Below are 26,364 nucleotides of genomic sequence, written 5' to 3' on the forward strand. Positions count from 1 at the left end.
TTCTCTCTGCAGACACATAAAGGAGGCATTTTTACTCAGAGTCCAGACCCCAACTGACTCCGCCTCCTTGTCAGCGGCACCATCCTGGACCTGTTCTTACCGCATTCCCCCAGCCTGCCAGCACCTGCAAGGAGCAGGCATGGGGGCCTGCCCACCCAAGGCCATGGGACCCTGGGTCCAACTCCAGAAGCTTCTGACCTCCTGGCTGGCTGGAGGACAAGACTGGGAATGGCATCGCGACCAGGTCAATATGCTACAACAGAAGAGGTAGGCGCCCCAGGGGACTAGTGCTGGTTTTCAGTGGCCCTTAAGCCTCCCAGCTGTTTGGGAATGTTACCTTGTTGCAGCAACAAGAATCATATGCCCTTCGCTTTGCTAGCTCCTTCCCTTCCAGCTGCTCAGTGCAAAACCCCAGCCAGCCCCTTTCAGTGGTGGTGGAGGCTGTGAACACATAGAAGACTTTGGGTGTAGACCTTAATGACAGCGCTGGCTCTCATCTGTCTGCCTAGTGTAAAGGGCGTGGTGGTGGTAGTAGGGGGCAGAGACTAAGAGGGACCAGACAGAAGTGTATGGGTGATGTGGGCAGACATGGGTAGTGAACTGCTGGGCAGTGAACTGCTGGGATTTGGGGATTTTTTTTTTTTTTTGGTAAGATTTATTTCATTTATTTGAAAGGCAGACAGAGAAAGAGGGAGAGACAGGGAAAGAAATCTTCCATCTGTTGAATTACAACCCGATTGGCCTCAATGAAGCCAGGAGACTGGAAAAATATTCTGGGTCTGCCATGTAGGTGACAGGGATGTGAGTATTGGAGCCATCTTCCACCTTTCCAACAGCTAGGTTGGAAGGGAGCAGCCAGGACTGGGACCAGCACTGTGACAGGGAGTGCTCATGTTTGAGGACCTTATATGGCCAGCTGCAGTTTTTGGGTTTTGAAGCACTTTGTTTAGAAGACTTGCAGGTAGAGGAAAGATTAAAGAATGACCATCAATAGGACTGCAAGTTGATTGCCTACAAAAGGCAGGGGAGGGGCAGGGGGCTTGGAGAGCTTTGTATGTGTAATGCCTGACCCAGGTGGCCTCAGGAGTCCTGAGTTCATCCGCTTTTCATGAGCCTACAGTGTGAAAAGTTATCTCAGACGCTGTGGACAAGTAGACTGCAAAATTGAAGTTCAGGCCAGATTGGACCCTAGAGGTAGCACTGAGATCTGCCCCATGAAAAGCAGCCTGGGCAGGGATTTGCAGATGGAGTATGGAGGGAACTTGTCTTCCATCCAACAGCTGCCTGGGGAAGGGGAGGGGAGCAGATATAAGCCCCTGTTGTGGGGCCGGTGCCACTCCATCACCATCTTAAAATACTTAGTGATTTTGACCTTATTGCTACATTTGCATGTAGCTGACTGTGCTTGCTTGCTCCCCTGCCCCAGGTCCTGCCGGGGCGACCTCAGACTTCCCCTCTCCAGAGGGGTGGTGAAGCTGGAGGTATTGAGGGACAGGAGCTCTGTCCCATGGCCCCAGATAAAGGAGTTAACTCAGGAAGTGCCATGCTGGCCACTCAGCTGGCCAGAGACCTATGGCTCACCGAACCTGGGTCTGGGAGAGAAAGGGCAGAGGCTGAGTCCCGGGATTGCTTTCCTATGACCTGAATAGACCTTCGCATAAATCTTTAAACAAAACACCTTCTCCTGCACCCTACCCCCAACACCCCCAGGGTAACTGGAAGGGTAGGACAGTAAGGGGGTTTCTCATTAGTCTATATGTTTGCCTTCTCTCGTTTTCCTCCATGGTCTTCAAGCCCATGTCTTGATTCTGAGACAACACAATGATATCTGACAGGATTGGCTCCAGTTTTATCTTTGGCTCAGTTCAAATCCAGACAGTGGCAAAAACGAAGATTCACCAGTAGAGGTCTCAGAGGGTGGCTATCTCAACTCTGCTTTTCCCGTGCTGAGTGACCCAATCCTCCACCCTACCTCAGTTACAAAAAGATGTTTAGAGCCTTGCATCTAAGCACCTTGGGCTAAAGTCCGAAAGCAATTGATCCCTCTTACCCAGTCCTTAGTCCCACCCCCTGCAGGGCTGTGTATCTGAACAGCTGCAGAGAGAAGGCAGAACTTTAGTGGCTCACAAATTCCATGGAATTCAGATTTATTGGCTCACAAATTCCACAGATTTTAGATTTCCTAAGGCCTAACAACCTCCTCTGTCCACCCTGGCTGTTCTGGTCTCTCTGTCTTCCCCTAGCTGAAAACAGCAGATAAAGGCGGCCTACTCCCCAGGCAACCTTGATGGGGATGCCCCTTCTTTCAGTTGCATCAACTCTCCAGGTTTTGTGAATATTTGCTCAGCTTAAAGGAAATCAGCCAGGCCTAAGCACCTGCTCTTAGGGATACCTTGGTCACCATTCCAGGCCCCAGACTGTTCTGCCTCCTGCACTGAGCCCTTCTGTTAACCCTATGCACTCAGCCTGTCCTTTGAGGGGGACTGTTAGGAAGCCAATCACACAGGAAGCCCTGAGACTGGGTCTTGCCAAATCTGCCTTCAGTTCCTCCAGTCCACTGGACAGCTCTTTCCAGTTTCTCTCGGCATACTTCAGGAGAATTGAGTCTGTCTTATAGAATGGCCTCCTGTGACTCATTCTCAACCACTCTTGTGTTCATCCTCCTCCAGGATTCGAGACTCCCCATTGCTTCAAGCAGCCAAGGAAAATGATCTGGTTCTCCTGAAGATACTTTTAGTGAACCAGTCCTGTGACTTTCAACAAAGAGGTGGGATCAGAGTCTAATGGGGTCAAAGCTGGGATGGAAACATCTGCCCCTCTGCCCTAGGACTCTGAGGGGTTACTCAGAAGGGCCTTGGGGATGTGTCTGGAGCTCCTGCCTCTAAGAACTCTGGCATTCCCATCTTTCTTCACTTCAGGAGCTGTGGGGGAGACGGCACTCCATGTTGCAGCACTCTATGACAACATGGAGGCTGCCATGATGGTGATGAAGGCTGCCCCAGAGCTGGCCAAGGAACCGGCCCTGTATGAGCCATTTGTAGGTGAGGAGGCTGCACAATAATTCTAAGTGGAGACAGGTATGGGTCTCCAAAAGGAGGACTGAAGAGTCAGGCTGAAATGTAGCCTTGAGTTAGGGACTACTGCATGAGTCCTAGTCTTGGCTTTGAGCCTCTGTGATTCACTTTAGTCACTGAATGATTTCCTCTATGTCCTCTCATAGTCCTGGAGGACAAATATCTCTCACTTTCTGTCATAACAACACTTCAGTGATTGTTTATAGGGCAACCATCTACCTCTTTTGCCAATAGATGAAGCGAAGGAAAAATGAGTTGGGCACCTTGAAAGACTGACTGCCTTCAATCCCCAAGCATTCTGATGAGTCAGGGTAGAAGTCTGTAAAGGGACAGTCAGAGATGTCTTGTAGGGTATGTGGGAGAGTCATGCCCCTAAGAGAACTGGGCACAGAGAAGTACAAACCCCATGGCAAATGGCAACTCTCTCTGGGTCAGGTCAGACCGCACTGCACATCGCTGTCATGAACCAGAACCTGAACCTGGTGCGTGCTCTGCTTGCCCGCGGGGCCTGTGTCTCTGCCAGAGCGACAGGTGCTGCCTTCCGCCGCAGTCCCCACAATCTCATCTACTATGGTGAGAGCCAGGCATGGGCTGGGAGGAAGGGAAAGTGGGAAGGTGGGGAGATGGAAGGAAGGTGGGAAGGTGGGAAAATGGCAAAGTGGGGAGATGGAAGGAAGTTGGGAAGGTGGGCAGGTGGGCAGGGGCAGAATGACAATGGAGTTAGGGAGGACTCAGCTCCATCTGTCGTATAGGGGGAGGGACATGAGGCTAGAGGCTGATTCCTCCTGTGACCCTCTGAACCATCCCTTCCTCTGCTTCTGCTGGATGACAGTCCCCAGCCCAGCCTGAGCTGAGATGTGACAAAGGGGAGGCAGTTGCTTAGGGGACACCAGCCCTCCTGTCCTGCACTCTCCTGCCATGGATCCCTGTGTATCCCTAGGGGAGCACCCTTTGTCCTTTGCTGCCTGTGTGGGCAATGAGGAGATCGTGAGGCTGCTCATTGAACATGGAGCTGACATCCGGGCCCAGGATTCCCTGGGTAAGAGCTGAGTGGGGGAGGCTAACATGGTGCAGCAGCATGGTGGGAGGAGCAGGAATAGACTGGCTCCAGGGAGCCGAGGGAGGCATCAAGGGACTCAGGTTAGTGTCCCCTCATGTCCTTCCCAGGAAACACAGTACTACACATCCTCATCCTGCAACCCAACAAGACCTTTGCCTGCCAGATGTACAACCTGCTGCTGTCCTATGATGAGCACAACGATGACCCACAATCCCTGGAATTCGTACCCAATCATGAGGGCCTCACGCCCTTCAAGCTGGCAGGGGTGGAGGGCAACACTGTGGTGAGGGACACCCCTACCCCTGTAGTGGCTTTTTAATGATTCTTGTCTCCCTAGTTCTCTGAAAGGTGATGAACTCTTGCTTCCTACTGCAACACTAACATCTTGAGCTTTGGTTCCTTCACTGTGGAGGATTTTGCGCTCATCTTAGAGTTTGTGCCATGGAAACACAAAGGCCTTGTCCGTTTGCTTCTTCTTTTCTTCTAAAGCTTTATGCGGTTGTGAGGAATAAAGATCCACCCCCTGCCTCTCCAGAAGATGGTTATATAAGCAGAGGTTTACTGATTCCTCACTGTCTATTGATCCCAGGCAGTGGACAGTTGGCCTTGCCCAGCCGTGTTGTGCACCGACTCTCCCCCTACCTGTGTCTCTCAGATGTTCCAGCACCTGATGCAGAAGCGGAAACACATCCAGTGGGCATATGGGCCACTGACCTCCACACTTTATGACCTCACAGAGATCGACTGCTGGGGAGAGGAGCTGTCTTTTCTAGAGCTCGTGGTGTCTTCCAAAAAGCGGGAGGTATGGCTGTGGGGGCAAGCAAGGGGCATTGTAGTGTCTGCACAGGGCCCAGGGTCCAGACACTTCCCAGCTTCTGCATGAGAGGAGGAGGAGAGGACAGTGTTCTGGGTGCTGCATAGAAGAAGTCCAGGTAACAGTGCCTTCCAAAGTCCATACTCCTGCTGCTTAGCTCTGCTGCTTATGTTTCCGATGTTAGCATTTCAGCTAGGAAGTTTGCAAGTGGGAGTTGCTTCCTATCAGTCACTTATTAAGCACAGTGAGTAGCTGCTGAGTCCCAGATGCTACACAGGGCACTAAGAATACATGGAAAGCACATTTCTTGGTGGTCAACTTCTGCAGTTTCTCACCCCTGTCTACCATTATTGCAATGGAATACAACATATGTCTCAAAGGGGTGTACTACAGGGGAGCAAATTTAGGGTAGGATTAACTTGATTGGGTTGTGTTAGAGACTGTATTGGAAGGGAAATGCTCGTGCTGGATCTTCAGTGATGCACTGGAAAGAGAAGGGGCAAGACAGCTCTCCAGTCTGACCTCACTCAACTAACTACGACTCATTTGTTAAAGTTCAATGTTGCCATAGTGCCTTGTGTTTGCTTCTATAACAGTTTATCTACAGCAATAACACAGGGCTGACATACAGGAGAAATAGACTAGTCTGTCTCAAAGAAGTGACTGATTCATTAAATTAAATCCTGATAGCATATTGATATCCAACCCACTCTGGGACCCAGCGGGAAACTCAACACTCCGCACTCTATTGATCACCCCAAGCTATGCTCTTTTCCTGTGCAGGCTCGACAGATCCTAGAGCAGACCCCAGTGAAGGAACTGGTAAGCTTCAAGTGGAAGAAATACGGAAAGCCTTACTTCTGCATCCTGGCTACCCTGTACATTCTGTACATGATCTGCTTCACCACGTGCTGCATCTACCGTCCCCTCAAGTTGCGTGATAGCAACCGCACAGATCCTCGAGACATCACCATCCTCCAACAGAAACTGCTGCAGGTGATTCTTCTTAGAGGGGTCAAAAGGCGTAGGAACATGCGGTGATGGTGCTGGGGTCAAATGATGCTTGGGCAGAAATCACTCTCAAGCTCGAGGGTTTGCAAGGTCCTAATCCCACCAATAGGAAGGAGGCACAAGGAGTGGGGCTGGAGAGTGAGCTTAATGAACAAAGAAATATTTTGCCAGGCAGCTGTGGACTTCCTCACATACACTTTGAAACAATGCTCAGTATTTGTAACCCTCCCTGCACATTTGTGAAATTCCTTGTAACTGACAAATAGGACCAGCCCTCTGTTATGGGATGCTCCGGGGAAACCCTGTTGTCGAGAAAAACTGTACTTCAAGTCCACAACCAAGTGCATTTATAGTCGGCTAGAGCAACACTGACAGTCTTTCTGGCCTGTAATTTCTTTAGTATAGTATCAGTGTGGTCATATTGGTGCCAATGTGTCATCTGTCTAATCATCTGTTGGTGTCTGTGGAAGGATAGCTGGATTGCATGAGAGTTAAAGAAAAGCATCTTTTGAATCCATTTTACTATGTGAGTCTCTCATTTGGGTAGTGTCCTTCAGAGACCTGCAGCAGGGGATTGGTAAGGAGGCCCGATCAGACATGTTGGAAGTAGGAAACCTTCCTTTGTGTGTGATGGAATGTGTATACTCTACTGCAGGCTTTTTAAGGTTAAAAACATATATTCAATAAACATAGCTGCCATGGAGGAAAATGATTTTTTATGAAGTACTAAAATTGTTTTTGTCCTGTAACTTAAAAATAGCCAAGAAGAGGTTCACACACAGGGACAGATAGGAGAATTGTGCCAGAGAAGTGAGAACTGGGTAACTAGACATTTACCCTCTAAGTAAGATAGACCAGACATAGTTTTGCTTAGCCTGAGGTAGGAAAAATGTAGTTTTGGTCAGAAATAGAACACAAACTTTGCGTTTTAAAGAGGTTAAAAACTGAGTTGTGGCAGATCAAAGACAATTGTGTGCCTGAGAAAGAATAAAGAACCACAATGAGCCCCAAGCTAGATAGACTCTCCATCTTCCACCCCGTGTGTGTGTGTGTGTGTGTGTGTGTGTGTGTGTGTATGCTTGATCATGTTCACAGAATCATCACCTCTCACTAAGTAAGGCTTGCTGCCTGGGGAAAATGAACCTGATTTTGTCAGAGGAAGGCTTGGGTCTCTGAGAAGGTTGTGCTCCATGCACTTCAGTTTGGGCCTGACGGTTGTCTTTGGTGTAGACACCATGTAAGGGGAGAGGACATTTAAGAGCAGTACCATCTCACAGTAGTTGAAATGCAAGGAAACAAACTCCTCTATCTATGTGAGGTAGCACTAACTGCACTGAAGCTAGCACATGTAAGGATAGTGTTAGTTTATCTAATTCAGGGATCACTTAACACTTCTGATATACCCATTGTTCAGTCACAAAGCTTTTCCATAGTTTCTTAAGAGCCCTATTCATCAGAGGTCATTTCCTCACTCAGTTTCTACTCAGTTCAGTCAGAACAATATGCATTATATCACTAGTTCTCCTTGGTTTCCAGGTGAGTGTAAAGTTCAAAGTCCAGTAGCCAGGCAGGTGGGTTTTAGTCCTAACTCAGAATTTAAATAGTTGTTTGACCTTAGACAAATCCTTCCTGTTAGATCTGTGATTTTTAACCAAGACTGCGCATTAAGAACTTGGAAAATTAGTGAAAAGGCAAGCTCTTTGGCTGCACCCATGATCTAACAAATTAGTGGCTATACTGAGGACCTAGCAAATCAGTATCTGAAGCAGAGGTCCTGTCCTTGGCATTTGTAAAGAAACTCTTATTACACTTTTGTTACTCAGCTAGAGTCAAAAACTACAACCTCTGTCTTTGAAATCCACTTAACCCCAGCCTTCTAAGAATCGGTTTCTTTCTCTTGGGCATCATTCAGCAAAGTGAGCTCTAGTCATTCCATCATCTTTAACCCTATCTTTCCTAGAAAGGCTTCACTAATTCATTTAATGAACAAGTAATCATCGAGAGTCTCATCTACACAGTGTTCGTACATTCAATAATAATGGCCTGAGCAAGCCAAACGTGGCCTTTGCCTTTTTTGAGACCGCTGTCTGGTTGGCATTCATCGAATGCTCATGTGAAAGGCTCCCTTTGGGAGGCCACAGACAACTTCTCAGGAAGTAGCTGAGATCTGCGTGGGTTCAAGATGCAAAAGGGAGTTCTAAGCAGAGAAAATACATGTGTAAAATCCCTAAAGCAAAGTTCATGACTCAAGATGTAAGGACTTCCAGTTTATGAACCAGGCACAGAGTGTCTGGGTATGTGTGGAGTGCCTCCAGGTCATCCTTTGAAAATCAGGTAGGACCTTGCTGATGACCTGGAGGACTTGATTCTTTATCCTCAGGCCAATGAGAAGCACAGCAGGCCCTTTAACAGAGGAGGAACTTGACCAGAGTTTCGGTTTTTTGGTTTTTTTTTTTCCAAAGTTTTGGTTTAGAGAAATGACTCTGCTTGTATGAGTGAGGACAGATTTGAAGGGGCTAGGAGGGATGTGGGGAGCCATTACAGTTGAGCAAGGACGAGCTAATGGTAGATTGTTCTCAGGATGTGATGGAAAGGTGGAGTGAATGGATTGGCGTCAGAGGACTTACTGAAGGTTAAATCACCATTGTATGTGATGAACTGTATGAGAATATAAGGAAGTGGACAGTACCAGTAAGGACACACAGGTTTTCATCCACTTCATTATTTTAATATTTTGAAGATTTCTTTTATTTTTGTAAACTTTTTTTGTTATCTTAGAAGTTATTCATACCTTAAATGATTCTCTTAATAAAATGAGCGCAATGTTTTTTTTTTTTTAAAGATTTTATTATTATTGGAAAGCCAGATATACAGAGAGAGGAGAGACAGAGGAAGCTCTTCCATCCGATGTTTCACTCCCCAAGTGAGCCGCAACAGGCCAGTACGCGCCGATCCGAAGCCAGGACCAGGAACCTCTTCCGGGTCTCCCACGCGGGTGCAGGGTCCCAAAGCTTTGGGCTGTCCTCAACTGCTTTCCCAGGCCACAAGCAGGGAGCTGGATGGGAAGTAGAGCTGCTGGGATTAGAACCGGTGCCCATATGGGATCCCGGGGCTTTCAAGGCGAGGACTTTAGCCGCTAGGCCATGCCGCCGGGCCCGAGTGCAATGTTTTAAAAGGGAAGCTCATTACTTTAAGTTAAGGAAGGGATATAGATAAAATAAATTCCATGAGGAAGCCAGCACTGTGGTATGTCAAGTTAAGCTGCTTCTGTGATATTGGCATCCTATTTCTGAGTCTGAGCTTGAATCCCAGCTGCCTCACTTCTTTTTAAAAAAAAAATTTTATTTTTCATGATACAGTTCCTTAGGTACAGGGGTTTTCTCTCCCACCCTCTCCTTCCCTTCCACCTACTGTTTCCCCTATATTATAACAATACTATAGCCCCTTTTAAACTTGAGAGGTAGAAAAAACAGACTGTTTTCATTTCTGGTTTACTCCCTAGAAATTGTATAACAACTAACATTAAGCTGTTTTATGCACTTCACACACATTTATCAGCACTTAAGGCATATTGTTTTAATTTTTATTCAAAAGGCAGATCTGCAGAGAGAAGGAGAGACAGAGAGAAAAGATCTTCCATTTGCTGCTTCACTTCCTAAAAGCCCACAGTGGCTGGAGCTGAACTGATTTGAAGCTAGAAGCAGGAGCCTCTTCTGGTCTCCCACATGGGTGCAGGGTCTCAAAGCAATGGGTCATCCTCTTACGCTTTCCCAGGCTTGTGGTCTGGAGCTGGATGGGGAATGAAGCATCCTGGACATGGGATCGCGCCCAAATGGGATCCTGGTGTTTGAAATGGGGAAGTTGAGGATCCAGCACAACAGCCTAGTGGTTTAAGTCCTTGCCTTGAACACACCTGAATCCCATATGGGCACTGTTTCTAATCCTGGCGGCCCCACTTCCCATCCAGCTCCCTGCTTGTGGCTTGGGAAAGCAGTCAAGGATGGCCCAAAGCCTTGGGACCCTACACCCGCGTGGGAGACCCAAAAGAGGCTCCTGGTTCCTGAGTTTGGATCAGCTCAGTTCTGGCTGTTGCGGCCGCTTGGGGAGTGAATCATTAGACAGAAGATCTTCCTCTCTGTCTCTCCTCCTCTTATCTGACTTTCCAATAAAAATAAAATAAATCTTAAAAAAAAAATAAGTGGGGAAAACTTATCCAATTGAGTCATTGCACCAGGCCCACTTTTGGCATAGTGTTAAAGTGCACTGACAGTAATATTGGGATGGGATCTGCGTTTTCAACCAGCTTTCAATTAAAGCTACTGTAACTCTGTAGATCACCTTCTGGTGGCAAAGCAATGCATCATTTAATCCTCATACATATACTAATGTATAAATCAAATCATCACCATTTTAAATGTGGTGAATCTGAGATATTAAGTTTTTGGCAAAGATATTTTAAGCTAGCAAAACTGGCATTGGTGGGCTAGGGCTGAGACTGAGAACTGGAAACACAATCCAGGTCTCTCAGTTGGGTTCCAAGGTCCTAACTACTAATTGTAACACTGCTTCCTAGGGTATATATTGACAAGAAGATGAAATCAAGAACCAGTTGGGTAGTGTACTGTGATGTGGGAGGTAGGCATTCTTAACCAGCGTCTATCCACTGGGTTAAATGCCTTTGCCTTTAAGTAGGCTATTCCTTCATGGTGATGTGTTGGTGCTCAGTCTTCGTTCTGGGGATCAATTGTTTGATACATTAATGTCTCTGGGTGTTGAATTAGCTAGAATCCATTATACCTTTATCAGGTCACACCTAATCAAGTGCTCCTGTCAAGAGGAGGAGAATTATAGTGCTAAGTACAAGATCAGATATAAAATGACTCTTACCCTTAGCTACTGAGCTATTATCTAATCAGCAGTTTTGATAACTCACCCTAATATTTTTTTCATATAGTTTGCGTATGCAATGCAGGGTAAGGTTTACTTCTGTAGGAGCAGGTAAGGATTTCTCTGATGAGAGTAGAAATTTCCTAAGGCAATCTTGGGGAAAGTGTAGACCAAGATGTGAAACCAACTCATGGCTGGTGGTCCCAGAGCAGAACCAGGGACGCTGCCTCTCATTATGGTTCAACCACTTTTGTCTTGGGAGTACCTATAAGAAAAACATCTTCAGAGCTTTAAGGAAAACAAAACAAAGGATGCAAACTAACCCAGGTTGGCCTGGCCACATGTGTTGGGAATAAGACTTCTAATTGATTTTGATGGGCACCTACGGTGAGGTACCCATGTCCAATAAAAGAATCATAGTAACTCTTCCATAAGCAGCAGTGGGGCATTTTCATTTCTTTGTAAGTCAGAGATCTTGGGGAGCAAAAAGAAGGAAGGTCTGAATTGGGATGCACAATGGGTCCTGGAGTCCTCCCACTTGATGTCAGGGGTGACTTGTACTCCCTCCCCTTCCCTGAGTGGTATAGTAGGAGCTTTTTGAACCCAACCATGCCGCAGGCTCTGCTGCACATACCCTCTCTGGGCATTTTCTTCAAGGCAATGAGTTCAGCTATCTGCTAAGAGTGAATGATCTAATGAGACTGGTTTCCTATGAAGCATGAGTCTGCAGGAGATTTTGTTGTTGACAGCTCCCAAAATTCCAGGCAATGTCAAAAATTCCAGTCATTGTTGAAAGGTATTTATTTTTTAAAGGGGGTAGAGTGGAGTGTTTTCTCAGTGCATTTTTAGCCCCACAACTTAGGTGAGTTTGCGTTAGGAATCTGGAAATACCAGAAAATTCCAATTAGTTGTCATATTTTTCACCTTTTGCCTCCCAAGAGATTTCCCCATTTCCACTTCTTGACTTTATCTCCTTCCTGTAACTATGGGATAAGCTCAGCTGCACCTACAGTCTTCCCCCTTTTCTTACTGAGTTTTTACCACAGTGCCATGCATTGTGGATCAAAAGTTGGGAAAAAAATGTCTCTATACTCAGAAGGTGCTATGACTGTGGGTGGATATACGGTACCCAGACACCTTCGGTGCACTGGGTCAGGGCTGCAGACTCAGAGCAGCACCAGGAGAGACAATGTCTGACTGGGGTACAGAAGTGCAGGAATGGAAACCCAGTGTTGGGCTGACCTGAGTGTGGAGACACCAAGAGAGAGACAGGAGATAAAAGGGTAGTCTAAGGAAAGGGCATTTATAAAGCACAGTAATGAAGATGCCTGAATCTCTTGTTGGAGGGCCAGGGTTGGACGCTCAGCTCCAGCTTCTGACTCCAACTTCCCATCAGTGTAGACCCTGTGAAGGCATCAGCAGAAATGGTTTCTGGATTGCGGTTCCTGCCAACCACAAGGGAGATCTGGATTGCATTTTCCGTCTCTAGCCTTGAATGTTGTGGACCTTTGAAGACTCCATCAACCTATGGGAACTTTGCCTACCTGCTTCCACCTTCATATGTCAACCTTTTATTCTGCCTATCAAATAAATTAAGTCAAGGAAAAGGCAAAAACTGTAGGGAAGCTTGATTTAAGAATCCATAGCCCTAACAGCTGTGTTGAAACTTACATGAAGCTTAAGCACATAAGGCCAGGGCTAGAACACTAGGATTTTGTAGCTCAAATTTGGTGACCTGTGTTTTATTATTTTTTTTTAAATTCTTGTCTAACAGCAAGCATTTTTACATAAAAGAATGCACACACACCATTTCAGAACTCAGTGATGGTTCTAACGAAGAGCATCCATATCCTGGACTGCTTCCTCTCACTACCCAAGTCTCATTTCCCTGGGACAATCACGATTTACCTTTATTAGCTCTTCATTCCTCTTGTCACTTCTACCTGGCTAGAATGTTTCTCTCTCCACTTGCTCATCAAATGAAGATACTGTCTAGTGAATTTCTATGTTGATTTAGAGAACACTTCCTTTGCCACCTGCATTTGTATTCTGATGGCTGCAAACAGTTAGGAATGTTATCAAGCAGAAAAGCCATGTGGTAAAATTGACATTTAGAAATATCAGTCCAGAAGTAGGAGAAGCAGGGAGAAGTGGAGTAGCACTGATGAAGGGGAAACTGATTGCAGAGTAAACAAGATGATAGCTGCCATGGGTTTCTCTTAAGCCAACAGTGCTGGTAGATGAGCATTAGACAGATAATTGGGAGGCTGGGGGAAATGAACTTGAGTGCCTCTAATAACTTACCAAACATGACCTTGATCCCCAAACCTTTTCATCAAAACCACAAATCTAGAGAATTGTAGAGTACCCTTTCCCTATTGACAGAAAATGTCTTAAGAATAAATTTTTAAGATAAAAAAACATTAGCATTTAATTCAGGGAGAATTAAGTAGAAGAGAATGTTGATCATTTCAATAAACATCAAAAAGTCAACTATGAATTCAGTAATATTTTCTCATTTAAAAAGATTAAATTTTTTCTAACCTTGCAAAAGGTGTCTGGCATTTCACATCAACATGAAGCACAGTAATTTCAATTAAAATGAAAAGCAGTAGTTTAAAAGCTCAGTACTATCATTAGTTTTACTGCAACTTTCATGTACATATTTTGGTTTTTGTGTTTTAGAGAGTACAGTAAAAACAAAGGAAAACCCTACAGAAAGACTCTAGCCGTCTTGGTTGGCAGCAAGTAAGAGGGCTCTAAGGCCCTTGGCAGCCTGGTTTACAGGTGGGGATTCCTGTGGACAGAGTGGTGGAGGCAGCTGCTCTAATGCAGTCATACCCCAGGTGAAACAAAAGCTTGGGAGAAATGCAGTCACTGGTGGGTTTGTACAGACCAGTGTCTGCGTGTGAATGAATCTTTTGAATAAGCAAAGAGATGCTGAAGATGGGGAGTTAAGCAGGGAGTTTAATGACTAAACTCTTTCCAGTGGTTTCTCTTACAATGCAGTTGTGGTTTCATATCTTCAGCTAGAGGAACAGTTGGTGCCAGACTCTGCAGGCCTCTAGGGGCACTCTGATCTTCACAGTCCTCCCAGCCCAATGCCTTTTCTTCTTAAAAAAGGTTGGTAGCATTTTTTTCAGACACAAAGTTAAAAAAAAAAAAAAGAAAAGTTTTAAGAATTCAAAAAGTAGCTACATTTAAGAATATTTAAGAATTCCAAATGTAGTTATATTATTTCCATAGTTAAGGTTATTTTGTCTCTACTTACCACCTGTATTGATCCATTTTTATTACTTCACGAAATTCCTACGGCTTGGAAAATTTGTAAAGAGAGGAGGTTTATTAGTCTCAGGTTGAAAACTTCATCTGATGCTGGACTTCCTGCTGACAGAGTCCAGAGATCATCAGGATACCACATGGTGCTGTTGGCAGAGTCTAAAGGTGGTGGGTGGCTGTGTCACATGGTGAAGGACAGCCAGTGCACATGTGTGTCTCCCTTGGTCTCTTCCTCTCTTCCAAGACTCCATTCTGAAGCCCCACTCCAGTGATTCTACCCAATTCTAATAACCTTGCAAAGGCCCAAGCTCTAAGTATCAGAGTTGTATTAAACTTCACTTTCTGAAGAACTCACAATAGGGATTAAATTTCAGCAAATGAACACCTGGGGACACTCAAGCCATATCTGAAGTATAACACTCTCAATAGGAATGGCATGTTTTATAATAAGAGCCAGACACTATAAGAACATTAAAATAAAGAAAAACAGCACATTACATGAACCAAGTTCCAGGATCAGAGGGAATTCAAACACCATTTTTAGAACACTGAAGGAACTTAAAAGTGACATGAATGTGTAGAATTTATTTGTATAATTTCATAGTGGGAATTGCCTATATAAGGACATGGCTTTTCAGAAAGTCTGTAGAATTAATTATATTCTCAAATGAGATCAGCACTTTAAAAAGGTAAGGGCTATTGACATTGAATCCTATCATTACTACTGGATAATATTGTTGAACTTTCATTGAAATTGGTTGGCTCTCATGTTACCTTGATCTGGGACTATATTTTCTATACCTGCTACTCACGACAGACAAGCTTCCTCAGAATCAAAACCATATAGTGTCTCTTGCCCCATTTCTGCACTATTCTTTTGTTTGAATTTTTTTTTTTTTTTGATGATCTTTACATAGTGGTTTAGAGCTCAAAGGGCCAAGAGCTACAGGAAAGTAGGTAAGACCATCATTTCCACATTCTCTTTTTCCTTTGCTGTATTTGGGGGAAGGAGAGGGGCAAAGAGAGAAGCCACACTCACCCTCCCAAACATCCCAGGGTCCCCAGTGTGGGGCATGCTCTGAGGGTACTACTCAAGTGATTTCAATAGTTCATCTGTTCTGAATTGCTGCCAATCTTGCCATTCCAAGCATGATGAAATTTCTTCAGAATCCACTGGCTGAAATTGTCCACCTTAGTGTCTCCACTGCAGGTTCTGTGGTCTGATATGGAGTCCTCAGTAGCTCAGACAGAGCAGTGGACAGCATATTCAGGTGCACACAGAGGACATGGTAGTATATTGGAGCCTGCATAGGACACCTGGAACCACAACAGATTCTTGGGTGTGCTGGCCAATGCAGGGTCCATCTGCCCTATTCTTATTACCAAATCATAGTAAAGCCACTGCTAACATATTTATGGAGCTTTTTAGCTTATGACATTCATTCAAATACATTGTGTAAAGTAACCTTTATCATAACACCAGAAGCTAGGAATTGGTATCTCTGTATTATAATGCAAAAAGCTCAAGTTCAGAGATCTTCAATAACACGTTTGACAAGGTCTAACTGAGCTATCTGATGCTGGGCCCATCATGGAACCTCGATTTTTTTATATGCTAATACTATGTTCTACTCATTGATAGCCACAGTGAGATTAGAAAAGCAGAGTTTTGGGCATAGGTGAAACCATCCCAAGGCATTAAAGTCTCTTTCTACTGATTTTGCCTTCTTGATCTGATATTCTGAATGTGTCCCCAGCAGCTCAGTAAGTAATTCACAAACTGCTGCTAACAAAAACACAACATTGCTGGATGGCCTCTCAAGTCATTGGCGTATTAACACAAATCAAGTTTTTCATGTCTTGGTCACAGAGTTAACTATAATGGAAAATACAATGGAAATCATGGTGATGGTGCAGTGCAGGGGTCTTTTCTTCATCTTGCATGACCCTGGCCTGTTTAGACCATTTGCCTCAGAGAATTTGACTTTCTACCCAACAAAATTCTTATCCTGGATTTCTCCCCATAGGAGGCCTATATGACTCACCAAGATAACATTCGGCTTGTGGGAGAGCTGGTGACTGTTACTGGGGCTGTGATCATTCTACTCCTAGAGGTGAGGTGCAGGCGGAATCTAGGCTAAGGGTATCTGTCTGAGGTCCCACATTGCAACCTACATTGCCTTTCTGTTTTACTTGGTCTTCCCAGATCCCAGATATTTTCAGGGTTGGTGCCTCTCGATATTTTGGACAGACGATTCTTGGGGGGCCCTTCCATGTCATCATGTGAGTATCTCCTCCTTCTAATTTTTGGCCTTCACTCATTAAAATTGCTCTGTGTCTTCAGTTAATGTCTCTGGGATTAGCTCCTAGGTGACCACCCCCCATGCAAGGAATTTCTCTCTAGTGGACTTGTATGAATGACTACACGTGAATGACTACATGTGTTTTAGTGTTAATACTAAGCTAGAGTATGTAAGGGACCTGCAATATTCCTAACCCAGTTCTCAATCCTTCCTCTCCCCTCAGCATCACCTATGCCTCCCTTATATTACTGACCATGGCAATGCGGCTCACCAACATGAATGGGGAGGTGGTACCCTTATCCTTGGCCCTGGTGCTGGGTTGGTGCAGTGTCATGTACTTTGCTCGAGGATTCCAGATGCTGGGCCCCTTCACTATCATGATCCAGAAGGTCAGTGTCATCCACACCTTCCTCTGGCTTAGCTATAAGACTTTCCCAGAGGGAAGGAAAAAGAACAAAACCAGTGGAAGTAGGGGACCTCCTAATCTGTAGTGGTAGCTACTCAAAGACAGTAGGAAAAGAGTGACTTCCACCCTTGTTCCTCTCTTTCGTTTCCTATAGATGGTTTTTGGAGATTTACTGCGTTTCTGCTGGCTAATGGCTGTTGTCATCTTGGGGTTTGCAACAGGTAAGAACATTACTTCCATCATCATTAGTCATTGGATTTAGTTCTCCAGAAAGTTCTCTCTCTCTTACTCTCAGTTCTTATTTTCATTCCATTTTGTCATACGTGTGCTTATTTTCCTGTTGATAAGTGTGTCTAAGGCACCCACCCATATCCCATATCCGTAGGGTCAGGTCCACATGGATTGACCTGGAAGGTAGAGTCATGTGTTCTTGGCCAATGACATTAACGTTGGCTAACAGATCTGTAAGACCTTATCTTTGGAAAAGGACATTAAATAGGTAAGAGTAGCCAGTTGTGGATCTCAAATACTATGTGGGGACACAAATATACAATGCAATGTATTATTAACTTTTCTGTGTTTGTAATTCAGAAGGAAAAAAATATGAGTTCAGTAAGACAGTAATGATCCTTTTTCATATGTGGCCATTTAAAGTTAAGAAAGAAGGAAATAATTTTTATAACAAGCAACAGAAAAAGAAGTCTTGTCGAGAGAGATTGGAAGAACTGAGACAAGAAGGAATTTAGTCCGTGCCCAACATGGAGTGAGTGTACCAAGGAGTTAAAAAAGGAGAACATAGGGAGAGAAAACAGGTAGAGAAAGAGCCAGAAGGATGGCATGGAAATGAGAAGAGATTTCGAATGGAGAGAATAAAGAGGAAGGCCAGGACTGAAGAGTAAAAGGCAACAACTTGACATCACTTCTCAATGTCTGCCAAAGATTGTCTGTCAGACAAGAAGAGATACTGCAGGGCTTTGAAGAACACCCTCAACAATTTCAAAGGACTGTGATTGGGTTCAGAGGACTCTATTACTGTCCTTAGGAATCACTCTATTTTATGGGGTGTGGGATGTGAGAGTTCCTCAAAACAGTAGATGAGAAAAATACCTAACTGGAGTGTTTCATTCTCCCGAGCCTTCACATGCTCTTTCTGTTTATACTCTATCCCTTCTCTATCTGTAGACACACAGACTACAGAAAAGGTAATTAACACAATAGCTTCTTTAGACACTCATTACCTCAAATGCCCTAAACTATTGTGTATTGGCCATTGTGTTTGCTTTTGTTTTGCCTTAAATAAGGAAGCAATGATTTGCCATGGACAATTTCTTCTTGGGGAATCCACCTTATGTTTCAGTTCCTCATACGTGGTGAATCCTTTTAATGAGTCTATGACCATCATAAAGTGCTACTCTTCTCACTACCATTCTATAAGCTATACACTGGGCAGGGATAGCTCTCTGTGATGATCCGGGAATCTCAGAGTGATAGATGGTTATCCAGAGGCCATCAAGATAAAAAAAGGTGTTCTTTCTAGCCTCTGTTGTTAGAATTGATGGAAATTCCATGCATTCTTGTTACAACTTGTCTGTTAAATATTTGTTTTTCTAATTGTAAAAGCCAGTTAGGTTACTTACTGTACACCCACAGAGAATTTTTTTTATAAATGGCTGAATATGATTGCTATCCAGAGTGATATGTGCCCTCCTGAACTTCCTCAGAGGGCATCTTAAGGTTAGTGAATTTTACAGTTGATCACATATATGGATAAATGCTTGTGCATACATGTGTAAGTGTGGAGGTGAAGAAATCACAAGTTGAATGAGTGTTAACCAGGTTCAAGCTCATACTTACTGTGATAATTCAATATCCCCATCTCTTTGCCTTCTTCCTGGTGGGGAGCAGCATTCCATATCATTTTCCAGACAGAGGACCCTAGCAATCTGGGGGAATTCTCTGACTATCCCACGGCACTGTTCAGCACCTTTGAACTGTTCCTCACTATCATCGATGGCCCTGCCAACTATGATGTGGATCTGCCCTTCATGTACTGCATCACCTACGCCGCCTTTGCCATCATTGCCACGCTGCTCATGGTCAACCTATTGATTGCTATGATGGGGGACACACATTGGCGAGTGGCCCAAGAACGGGATGAGCTCTGGAGGGCCCAGGTGAGTTTTTTACTGTAAGACTTGCTGAGAGGAAGGGAATGGAAAGAAAATTCAAAGTGGGGTGTGTTATGGTGGACCACTGTTAGAAGAGCCGCAGAAGAACTCAGTGGGACCACCACCTCAACAGACTTTCCTGTGAGTCTGAGCTACCTATGGTGGAGCTACTTTTTATGGAGGGGCAAAAGCAAAATAAAATGGGGCTGCCAGTCACCCATGAAAAGTTGATCCAGGAGTCATGCTTGAGTCTATTGGGAGCTGTTGTATATTCTGGTTTTACTTTTGGACTGATCTTTTATTGGCCTCTACAAATCATTGTTCCTCTGTAATCTGTTTTTGTATTATCATGGCTAATAAAATATTAAGATTGGAAATTACCCATAGTGATCCTCTAGCTACCCCTGTGTTCAGCATAATAAACACCCATTGGTGAGAGTGTCCTTCAACAGCTACTGTAATGCTGGCAATACATTATAACATTGGAGATTTAGGTAAGGGATTTAAAGAGGGATTTTCCCTCTTTTGAATTTCTTTTTGTCATGAAATGTTGGTGTTGCATTGAGTCAACACACAGTCTTCCTGTAATTTCATTCTTTGGCCCCAATTTTTTCCCTCTCATAAAACACAAAACACATACTTTCACGTGAGCTATACTCAAACATTTGAATATAGTCATCACTTGTCCCCTTGAACTTTTGCTTTGCAGTAACGATTAGAGATTCTGATGTGTTGGGAAATGTTCTAGGAGCTATGGCTACAGCACACACATAACATGGAACTGACAGTCTAGTTGAAAAGACAAATTTTAAACAAATGACTGCTCAGAAATATGTAAGGTTTAAATAATTCAACTGTAATGGAGAAGTACAAGTTCAACAAAGGAATCTGACTAGAAAGTTAGGAACTACTTTCTTGAGCAAATGACATTTAAGATGAGATCCTATTAGGAAAGTGTTTGATACAGTGGTTAATGTGATTCTAACGATACTGGCATTCCATAACACAGTTTGAGTCCCTGGTTCTGAGCCTGGGCTGAAGGCCTAGCTATGCTTCTGATTCCGCCATTTTGCTAATGCTCACTCTGATGCAGCAGATACTGGTTCAAGTGCTTGGGTCTCTGTCAGTCACATCAGAGAGCTGGATGGAATTTCAGTTTTCTGACCTCAGCCTGGCCCAACCACAGCTGTTGACAGCATCTGGAGAGTAAAATAGAAGATGGGAGATTTTCTCTCTTTCTCTCATTGCCTCTATATCTTTCAAATAAATAAAGATAACTAAATAATTGTGAAATATTTAAAAGAAGAAAACTGTGAATAATAATTAGTCAGTTAAGAAGATTGGAGGGATAGGGAGGAGGAGGAGGTCAGGGGTTGTATCAATTAGGCTACAAGGACTGAAAACCAAACTCAAACACTTTGGTAAGCAGAGAGATGTACTGATCCTCCTAAGTGAAAAATTTAGAGAATTAAACTAGCTTTAGGGAAACATGGCCAGATCCCAGGTGTTTTTCTCATGTATTTTGTAAGTTTCTCAGTTTTGCTCTTCTTTGTCTGGACTCTTTTTAAAGGCATGATTGTTTATGTGTGATTGAGATGGCTGTCAGAATTTTCAAATTCCCAAAAGGTTGACCAGGTGCCCTGTATCACATAATTAGAAGGGCTCCATTCATGTTCCATTCTGTTCCTCTGCTGATGCTGGACACCACTATAGGGTTTAAGAGAGCATCTTTCTTCCTGAATATTCAGTCTGAGTTCCATCTCCTTGCAACAAGTTGGGGTCAAAGGCTCATCTTTGATGTTAAGACAAGGTCAAGAACTGGATAGTGATAGAGGATATTGTTAGTGGTGAAGTAGAAGGTCAGCAAATAATAAATTAATGACCATGATGTACAGCCAGCCTACTCTAACCAGTGTATTGAGAGTGGTGATGGGGCAAGTCTAAAAATAAGAAAGGGGACCTTAATTATAGCACAAAAAGAACAACAAATTTTGTTTTCAAAGGAAAGAGAGACAGAACACTATTCAGAAAAGGGAAATAGAATTATCAGAAGTCTTGATGTGGAAGGGAATTTTATACAACCATGAAACCAAGATAAGCATGGAGTATTAGAGAAGACAAGAAGTGGAGAACATGGTGAAGAAGACTGGCCATTTGGGAAATTATTATGTTACGGGCCTGGTACAATGGTTCAGTGCATGCACAAGGATCCCATTGGGTGCCAGCTCTTATCCTGGCTACTCCACTTTCCATCCAGTTCCCTGCTTGTGGCCTGGGAAAGCAGCAGAGGATGGCCCTCCATGCACCTGCAGGGAAGACTCAGAAAAGGATCCTGGCTTCGGATGGGCTCAGCTGGGGAGTCAACCAGCAGATGGAAGATCTTTCTGTCTCTCCTCTCAGTAAATCTGCTTTTCCAATAAAAATAAATCTAAAAAAAAAGAATTACTGTATTATTATTTAATCAATAAGTTTTGCTATCCCCAAGTTATCCTGATTACAACGTCATGTACCGATAGACATGGCTTTCAAAACTACAATGGTTCCTGATGTGATTGGAACAATATAGTACTAGCAGGGGTCATACCTTCCCTTACTGTGAATGTAATGCTATAACTAACAGCATCTAAAACTGAGTCACATCTTTTAGAAAACATGCAACTGGCTCTTGTTAAGCTTATTACCCTCTAGAATCCTAGCATGTTGGAGACATGACTTCCTTAATTTGTCTCTTTAAGTGCAAATGTGGGACCTCACATTTGATTTCCTTAAATTTCATGTTGTTAGGCTTAGATGAGCATTCCAGTTTGGTGAGATAATTTTATATTGCTTTTGTCACTGTACATATTACATATCCCTCCCAGTTTTGTGTCATATGTTTTGTGTGATAAGCTTGTCTTGTGTACTTCATCTAAGAGTTAATGAGGGCTGGGCAAAGAACAGAACATAGGACCTATTGCTAGAAACTCCTCTACCAACTACACAGTCATTAGTCAACCTTTCTTTCTTAATATATGGATATTTAGTTTGATGCAAACTCCATGAACTGGAGCAGCATCCTTGAATCCATAGAAGTTCTTCAGCATTTTATGTAAAACAAAATCATTGGTCCATGGCTTTCCTATGAAAAAAGGAATTTAGACTAGTTTGGAATGACTTATTTTCCACAAATATAAATTTAATGTAGGGGTAATTATTTTAAAATATGCACGAAATATCCTTTCTCCTTTCCTAATGCAAATGGTTGGGGCAGGCACAGGCTAGGACTAGATAAATGCTCCCCTCTCTACTGGTCTCTGGTGTGTTCATTTCACCAGCAATCAGCTTGCTGTTCCCTTGGTGGCTTCAGTATCTGAAATTTAAGGCTGTTTCTGAGCTCTTCCTCTCTTACCTCATTTCAGGTGGTGGCCACCACGGTGATGTTGGAGCGAAAGATGCCTCGCTTCCTGTGGCCTCGCTCTGGGGTCTGTGGATATGAGTATGGACTAGGAGACCGCTGGTTCCTGCGGTGAGTGATCAACAGAGCATGTGTGTTAACTGCAGCTGGGTGAGAGCCAGGGGAGCCACAGCTGTGAGCAGCCATCTTAAGAACCTTTTAGGGGAGGAGTGGAACTGAAGTGGAGAGATAAAGAGAATGCTGGCAGCAGATGCAGGACTGTGTGTACTTCAGAGGAGCTGTGCTGGAAGAGCAGGTCTCTGTGACCATGCTCAGATGTCAGTCTGGGTTGCTCAGCCTATATGGACCTTATTTCCAAATGACTGCCATTTACAACATACTCTGTGTTGACTCAAACGTCTTTCATACTCCACTCTCATTTCATATGCTGGCTGTTCTCTCTTCTCACTTTTTCCCTGAATTGCATATCCTCACTCTTGTGACATGCTTATCTCTTCATTGCCTCTGTTTTTCCTTCACATTCTCATCTGCCAGCAACAACACACACACACACACACACACACACACACACACACACACACACCAGTCACACTACCCTCCAAATACTGATTGCTTGACATCTATAATCTCTTCGTCAATTTAGCTTCCACTCCAATCTCGTCATCCTCACCTGATCCTAGATGCTGTTCATCCTTCAATACTGGCCCCTCTTTCATCTTCCCTTTAGATCCTTATTCTCCATGTGGACCGCTACTTCTCCCTGTGTCTATCTCTACCATCCTAAACTGAGTCCTTTGTCCCCCTCCACAGGGTTGAGAACTACAATGACCAGAATCCTCTGCGAGTTCTTCGCTATGTAGAAGCATTCAAGCCCTCAGACAAGGAGGACGGACAAGAACAACTTCCTGCAAAGCGGCCTTCTATGGCTGAGAGCTGGATTCTAGGTAGAGCCTCTACAGCCTTCCAAACTCCCTCCCTTTCTCGGACCACATCCCAGAGCAGCAACAGTCACCGGGGCTGGGAGATTCTTCGCCGAAACACCTTGGGACACTTAAATCTTGGACTGGATCTTAGTGAGGGGGATGGAGAGGAGGTCTACCATTTCTAATTGGAATCCCTGTTACTCTTGACCTGACTCCTACCAGACTGGGGCTGAGGGCGCAGAAGACCTGCCTTTGAAAAGATCTCATTTGCATGCTTGTTGCTACTTCTCAGGGGCCACCGAACCCTTCACATCAGCATTTCTGGGGATGCACATGTTTGTCTATCATCCACTCACCTTCCGCACCTTTGAAAGTTTCACATTTTTTGACAACAAAAACCAAAACCAAAAAAACAAAACAAAACAAAAAACCTGAAGACATGAAGTAGGGTGCTAGATGAATGTCTGGATGGTCTCTTTTCTGCCCTATGCGGGCACTGGGAAGTAGCAAGCTGGGGATCTGCCTGGTTCCCCAGGGCTCCCTGAGACGAGTTAGGCATGTAGAGTCGTATGGCCTTTCCTTCCTTTCTGCTATCTTGTAAGACTTTCTCCACTCTAGCAACCAAAACTCAACTACAAAATCTACAGAAGACTGGCTTTCTTTGCATTTTATGTTATTGTGGCAGAATACACAGAAATCTGATGTTTACACCACTGGTAGATGCACATTTGGTGGCACTGTTTTAAAGTGCGGAGTCCTCCTCTTCCCCAGTGGACATACTTCTACACTTCAGTCCAGATAAATGCTCATCTGTATTCCAGATCGAGTTCTCTGCACTGTCTCCTCTGACCCTTATCAGTTGTGTATCTCTGATCTGTTTCTTTCTCTGTTAGCAGTTGAACACACTCTATTCTTTTCACATCTTTCAAAGAATTTGCAAATACTTTGCCTCAGCTCTTCCGTGTTTCACTCCCTTTTCCACACCCAGTTGGAGATCATACTTCCAAACGATGAGCTCCATTGCCTTCTGGCTATTGCTTCCTCGAGCCATTTTGCTGTAAACCTTTCTCCCCCCTGTTAGTGCTGCTACTGTTTTCAAGGCTATCTATCTGCAGTTAAATCCACTGAACAGTCTTTTCCACTTCTCAACATTTCTTCACCGATTCCCTCATTTTTTGTTGTTGTTGTTGTTTGTTTGTTTTGGTCCAGAAGATTCTCTGTTCTCCTTACCACCTGAGTAGTTCCACTTGCTTCCAAGTTTTATCATATGTTAGCTCACAATTCAAAACTCCTTATCTTCTGTTGTGATCCGTCTTCTGAGCTCTAGGCGTCTGCAGCTTGAACGCCAATCTATTGACCCAAATTACGTGGATATTTTATAGACGGTTCAAACTCAACGTGTCCCGAACCTTCTTCTCTCACCAAACCTGCTCCACCAGTGCTGTCAACCAAGTCAATGGCAGCATCGTAAAGTCACCGACACCAGGATTCTAGGTGTTATCCCCAACACTTCTGTCACAACGCCCATAACTGGTATATCTTAAGTCTGGCTATATCTTGCTCTAAATCAGCTCCTTTGAAAAATAAGCTGCTTAGGCTTAATGGAAATGTAAGCTTTTTTATCAAAGTCATCTATTTTTAAAAAAATTTAAAAATTTATTTGAAAGACAGGGTTAGATGAAATGATAAGAAAAGAGAGGGAGGATATTACTTCCACTGGTTAACTCCCTAAGTGGCTGCTATGCCCAGGGCTGGGCCAGGCAGATGCCAGGAGCCAGGAGGTTCTTTCTGATTTCCTATGTGGATTCAGGAGTACTCAAGTGCCATCTTTGACAGTTTGACAGCTTTCCAAGGTACATTAGCAGTGACCTGGATTAGAAGTGGAGCAGTTGGTACTCAAATTGGCAACCATATGGGATGCCAGGATGGCAGACAGCAGCTTTACACACTATGCCACAGCCTCCAAAATAGTCTTTTCCTGGACCTTGTCACATATTCCATTCCTACTTCTAGCTTTTCAACATTTTATCCACCCTATTGGCCTCAGCTTAAAGATTCGATATTTATTATGTGTGAATGTGCATGTGTGGGTACTCTAGAGTGGATCTTAATCATAGAGCTAGATTATAGATCACCTGCTATGTTTCCAGACTATCTGTATTAACTACACGTCCTACATCTATTTATTTAATTGTCCATTTTCCCCAGTGTAAATAAGGTCCACAAAAACAAAGATAGTGTCCATTTTACTCACCATTGTATTCCCAGTAGCTGGCAGAGTTCCTGGTACAATCTATTGTGAGGCAAATACTCATTAACAGATTCTATGAATGATTGACCTGTTTTCAGTCTAAGTTCTCCTGGCCACACATGCTTCACTATTTTTTTTCCATGCCCTAAAAGTGATAAAAACAAACAAACAAACAAAAAATAGCTGCTTTTGACCAGAGTTGCAATAATTAAAAATGAACACATGGTCTTCATGTATAGCAAGGCTAAAAACTAATGCAAATGAAATTGCTAATAATTTTTTGTCATCTGAAACATATTTAGAGGTGCACAGGAGAGTGGCAGGGAGAGAAACAAAAGGTGAAAGGAGCATGAGAAGGTGAAGAAAGAGAGAATACATGCCAGCAGTAAATCCATGGGACAGAGCTTACTGAATTTGCTGGAGTGTGTGCAGTACCCTCTGTTAGAAGTGATCTACAAGGTTCCACACCTGCCTGCAGAAGCCCAGATGGGAAGAAAGAGAGCATGCACCCATGCATCATGGTGCTGCAGGCATCTGTGGTCAACAGATTGTGGGCCCAGGGCTTCAACTAGATGACAGCTCTAGTCTCTGCAGGCAGCTACCCAGATCCTTCACGGGCCTAGTGAGGCTGGGAGTTAAAGAAACACTGCTCTCCCTGCCTTAGACATGTTCCAGGCATTCCCCAGCTGGTTACCATGTGCCCATCACTTCAGTTTATTCAGCAGTCAGAGACAGGAGAGGGTTTTGTTCTCAAAGGTTCCAGGGAACTTTAGCAACAGGTTCCCTTACAGGTG

General features: G+C 44.0%; 1 protein-coding gene and 1 long non-coding RNA gene across 3 annotated transcripts; one reads left to right on the forward strand and one right to left on the reverse strand.

Annotated features, from left to right (window-relative positions):
- The first annotated feature begins 106 nt into the window (after positions 1–106).
- Positions 107–23,711, forward strand: TRPV5 (transient receptor potential cation channel subfamily V member 5). The gene is made up of 15 exons (XM_004594339.4): positions 107–267; positions 2,670–2,767; positions 2,919–3,041; positions 3,510–3,647; positions 4,015–4,113; positions 4,242–4,417; positions 4,790–4,936; positions 5,732–5,944; positions 16,153–16,239; positions 16,332–16,408; positions 16,652–16,817; positions 16,989–17,055; positions 18,740–19,008; positions 22,401–22,507; positions 23,207–23,711. The coding sequence occupies exons 1-15, from the start codon at positions 140–142 to the stop codon at positions 23,502–23,504; spliced, it is 2,193 nt and encodes a 730-aa protein (XP_004594396.1). The 5' UTR covers positions 107–139; the 3' UTR covers positions 23,505–23,711.
- LOC131477970 (uncharacterized) lies at positions 19,838–25,701 on the reverse strand. Of its 2 annotated transcripts, none has more exons than XR_009244227.1 (3): positions 25,574–25,701; positions 22,391–22,502; positions 19,838–20,201 (listed from the first exon to the last, which is right to left on the reverse strand). It is a non-coding gene; the product is annotated as an uncharacterized LOC131477970 (long non-coding RNA). The 2 variants fall into 2 exon arrangements; XR_009244228.1 differs by lacking the exon at positions 25,574–25,701 and adding an exon at positions 24,321–24,378.
- Between the last annotated feature and the right edge of the window lie 663 nt (positions 25,702–26,364).

Source organism: Ochotona princeps, chromosome 25 (genome assembly GCF_030435755.1).
Source record: "Ochotona princeps isolate mOchPri1 chromosome 25, mOchPri1.hap1, whole genome shotgun sequence".
In the NCBI taxonomy this organism is placed as follows: Eukaryota; Metazoa; Chordata; class Mammalia; order Lagomorpha; family Ochotonidae; genus Ochotona; species Ochotona princeps.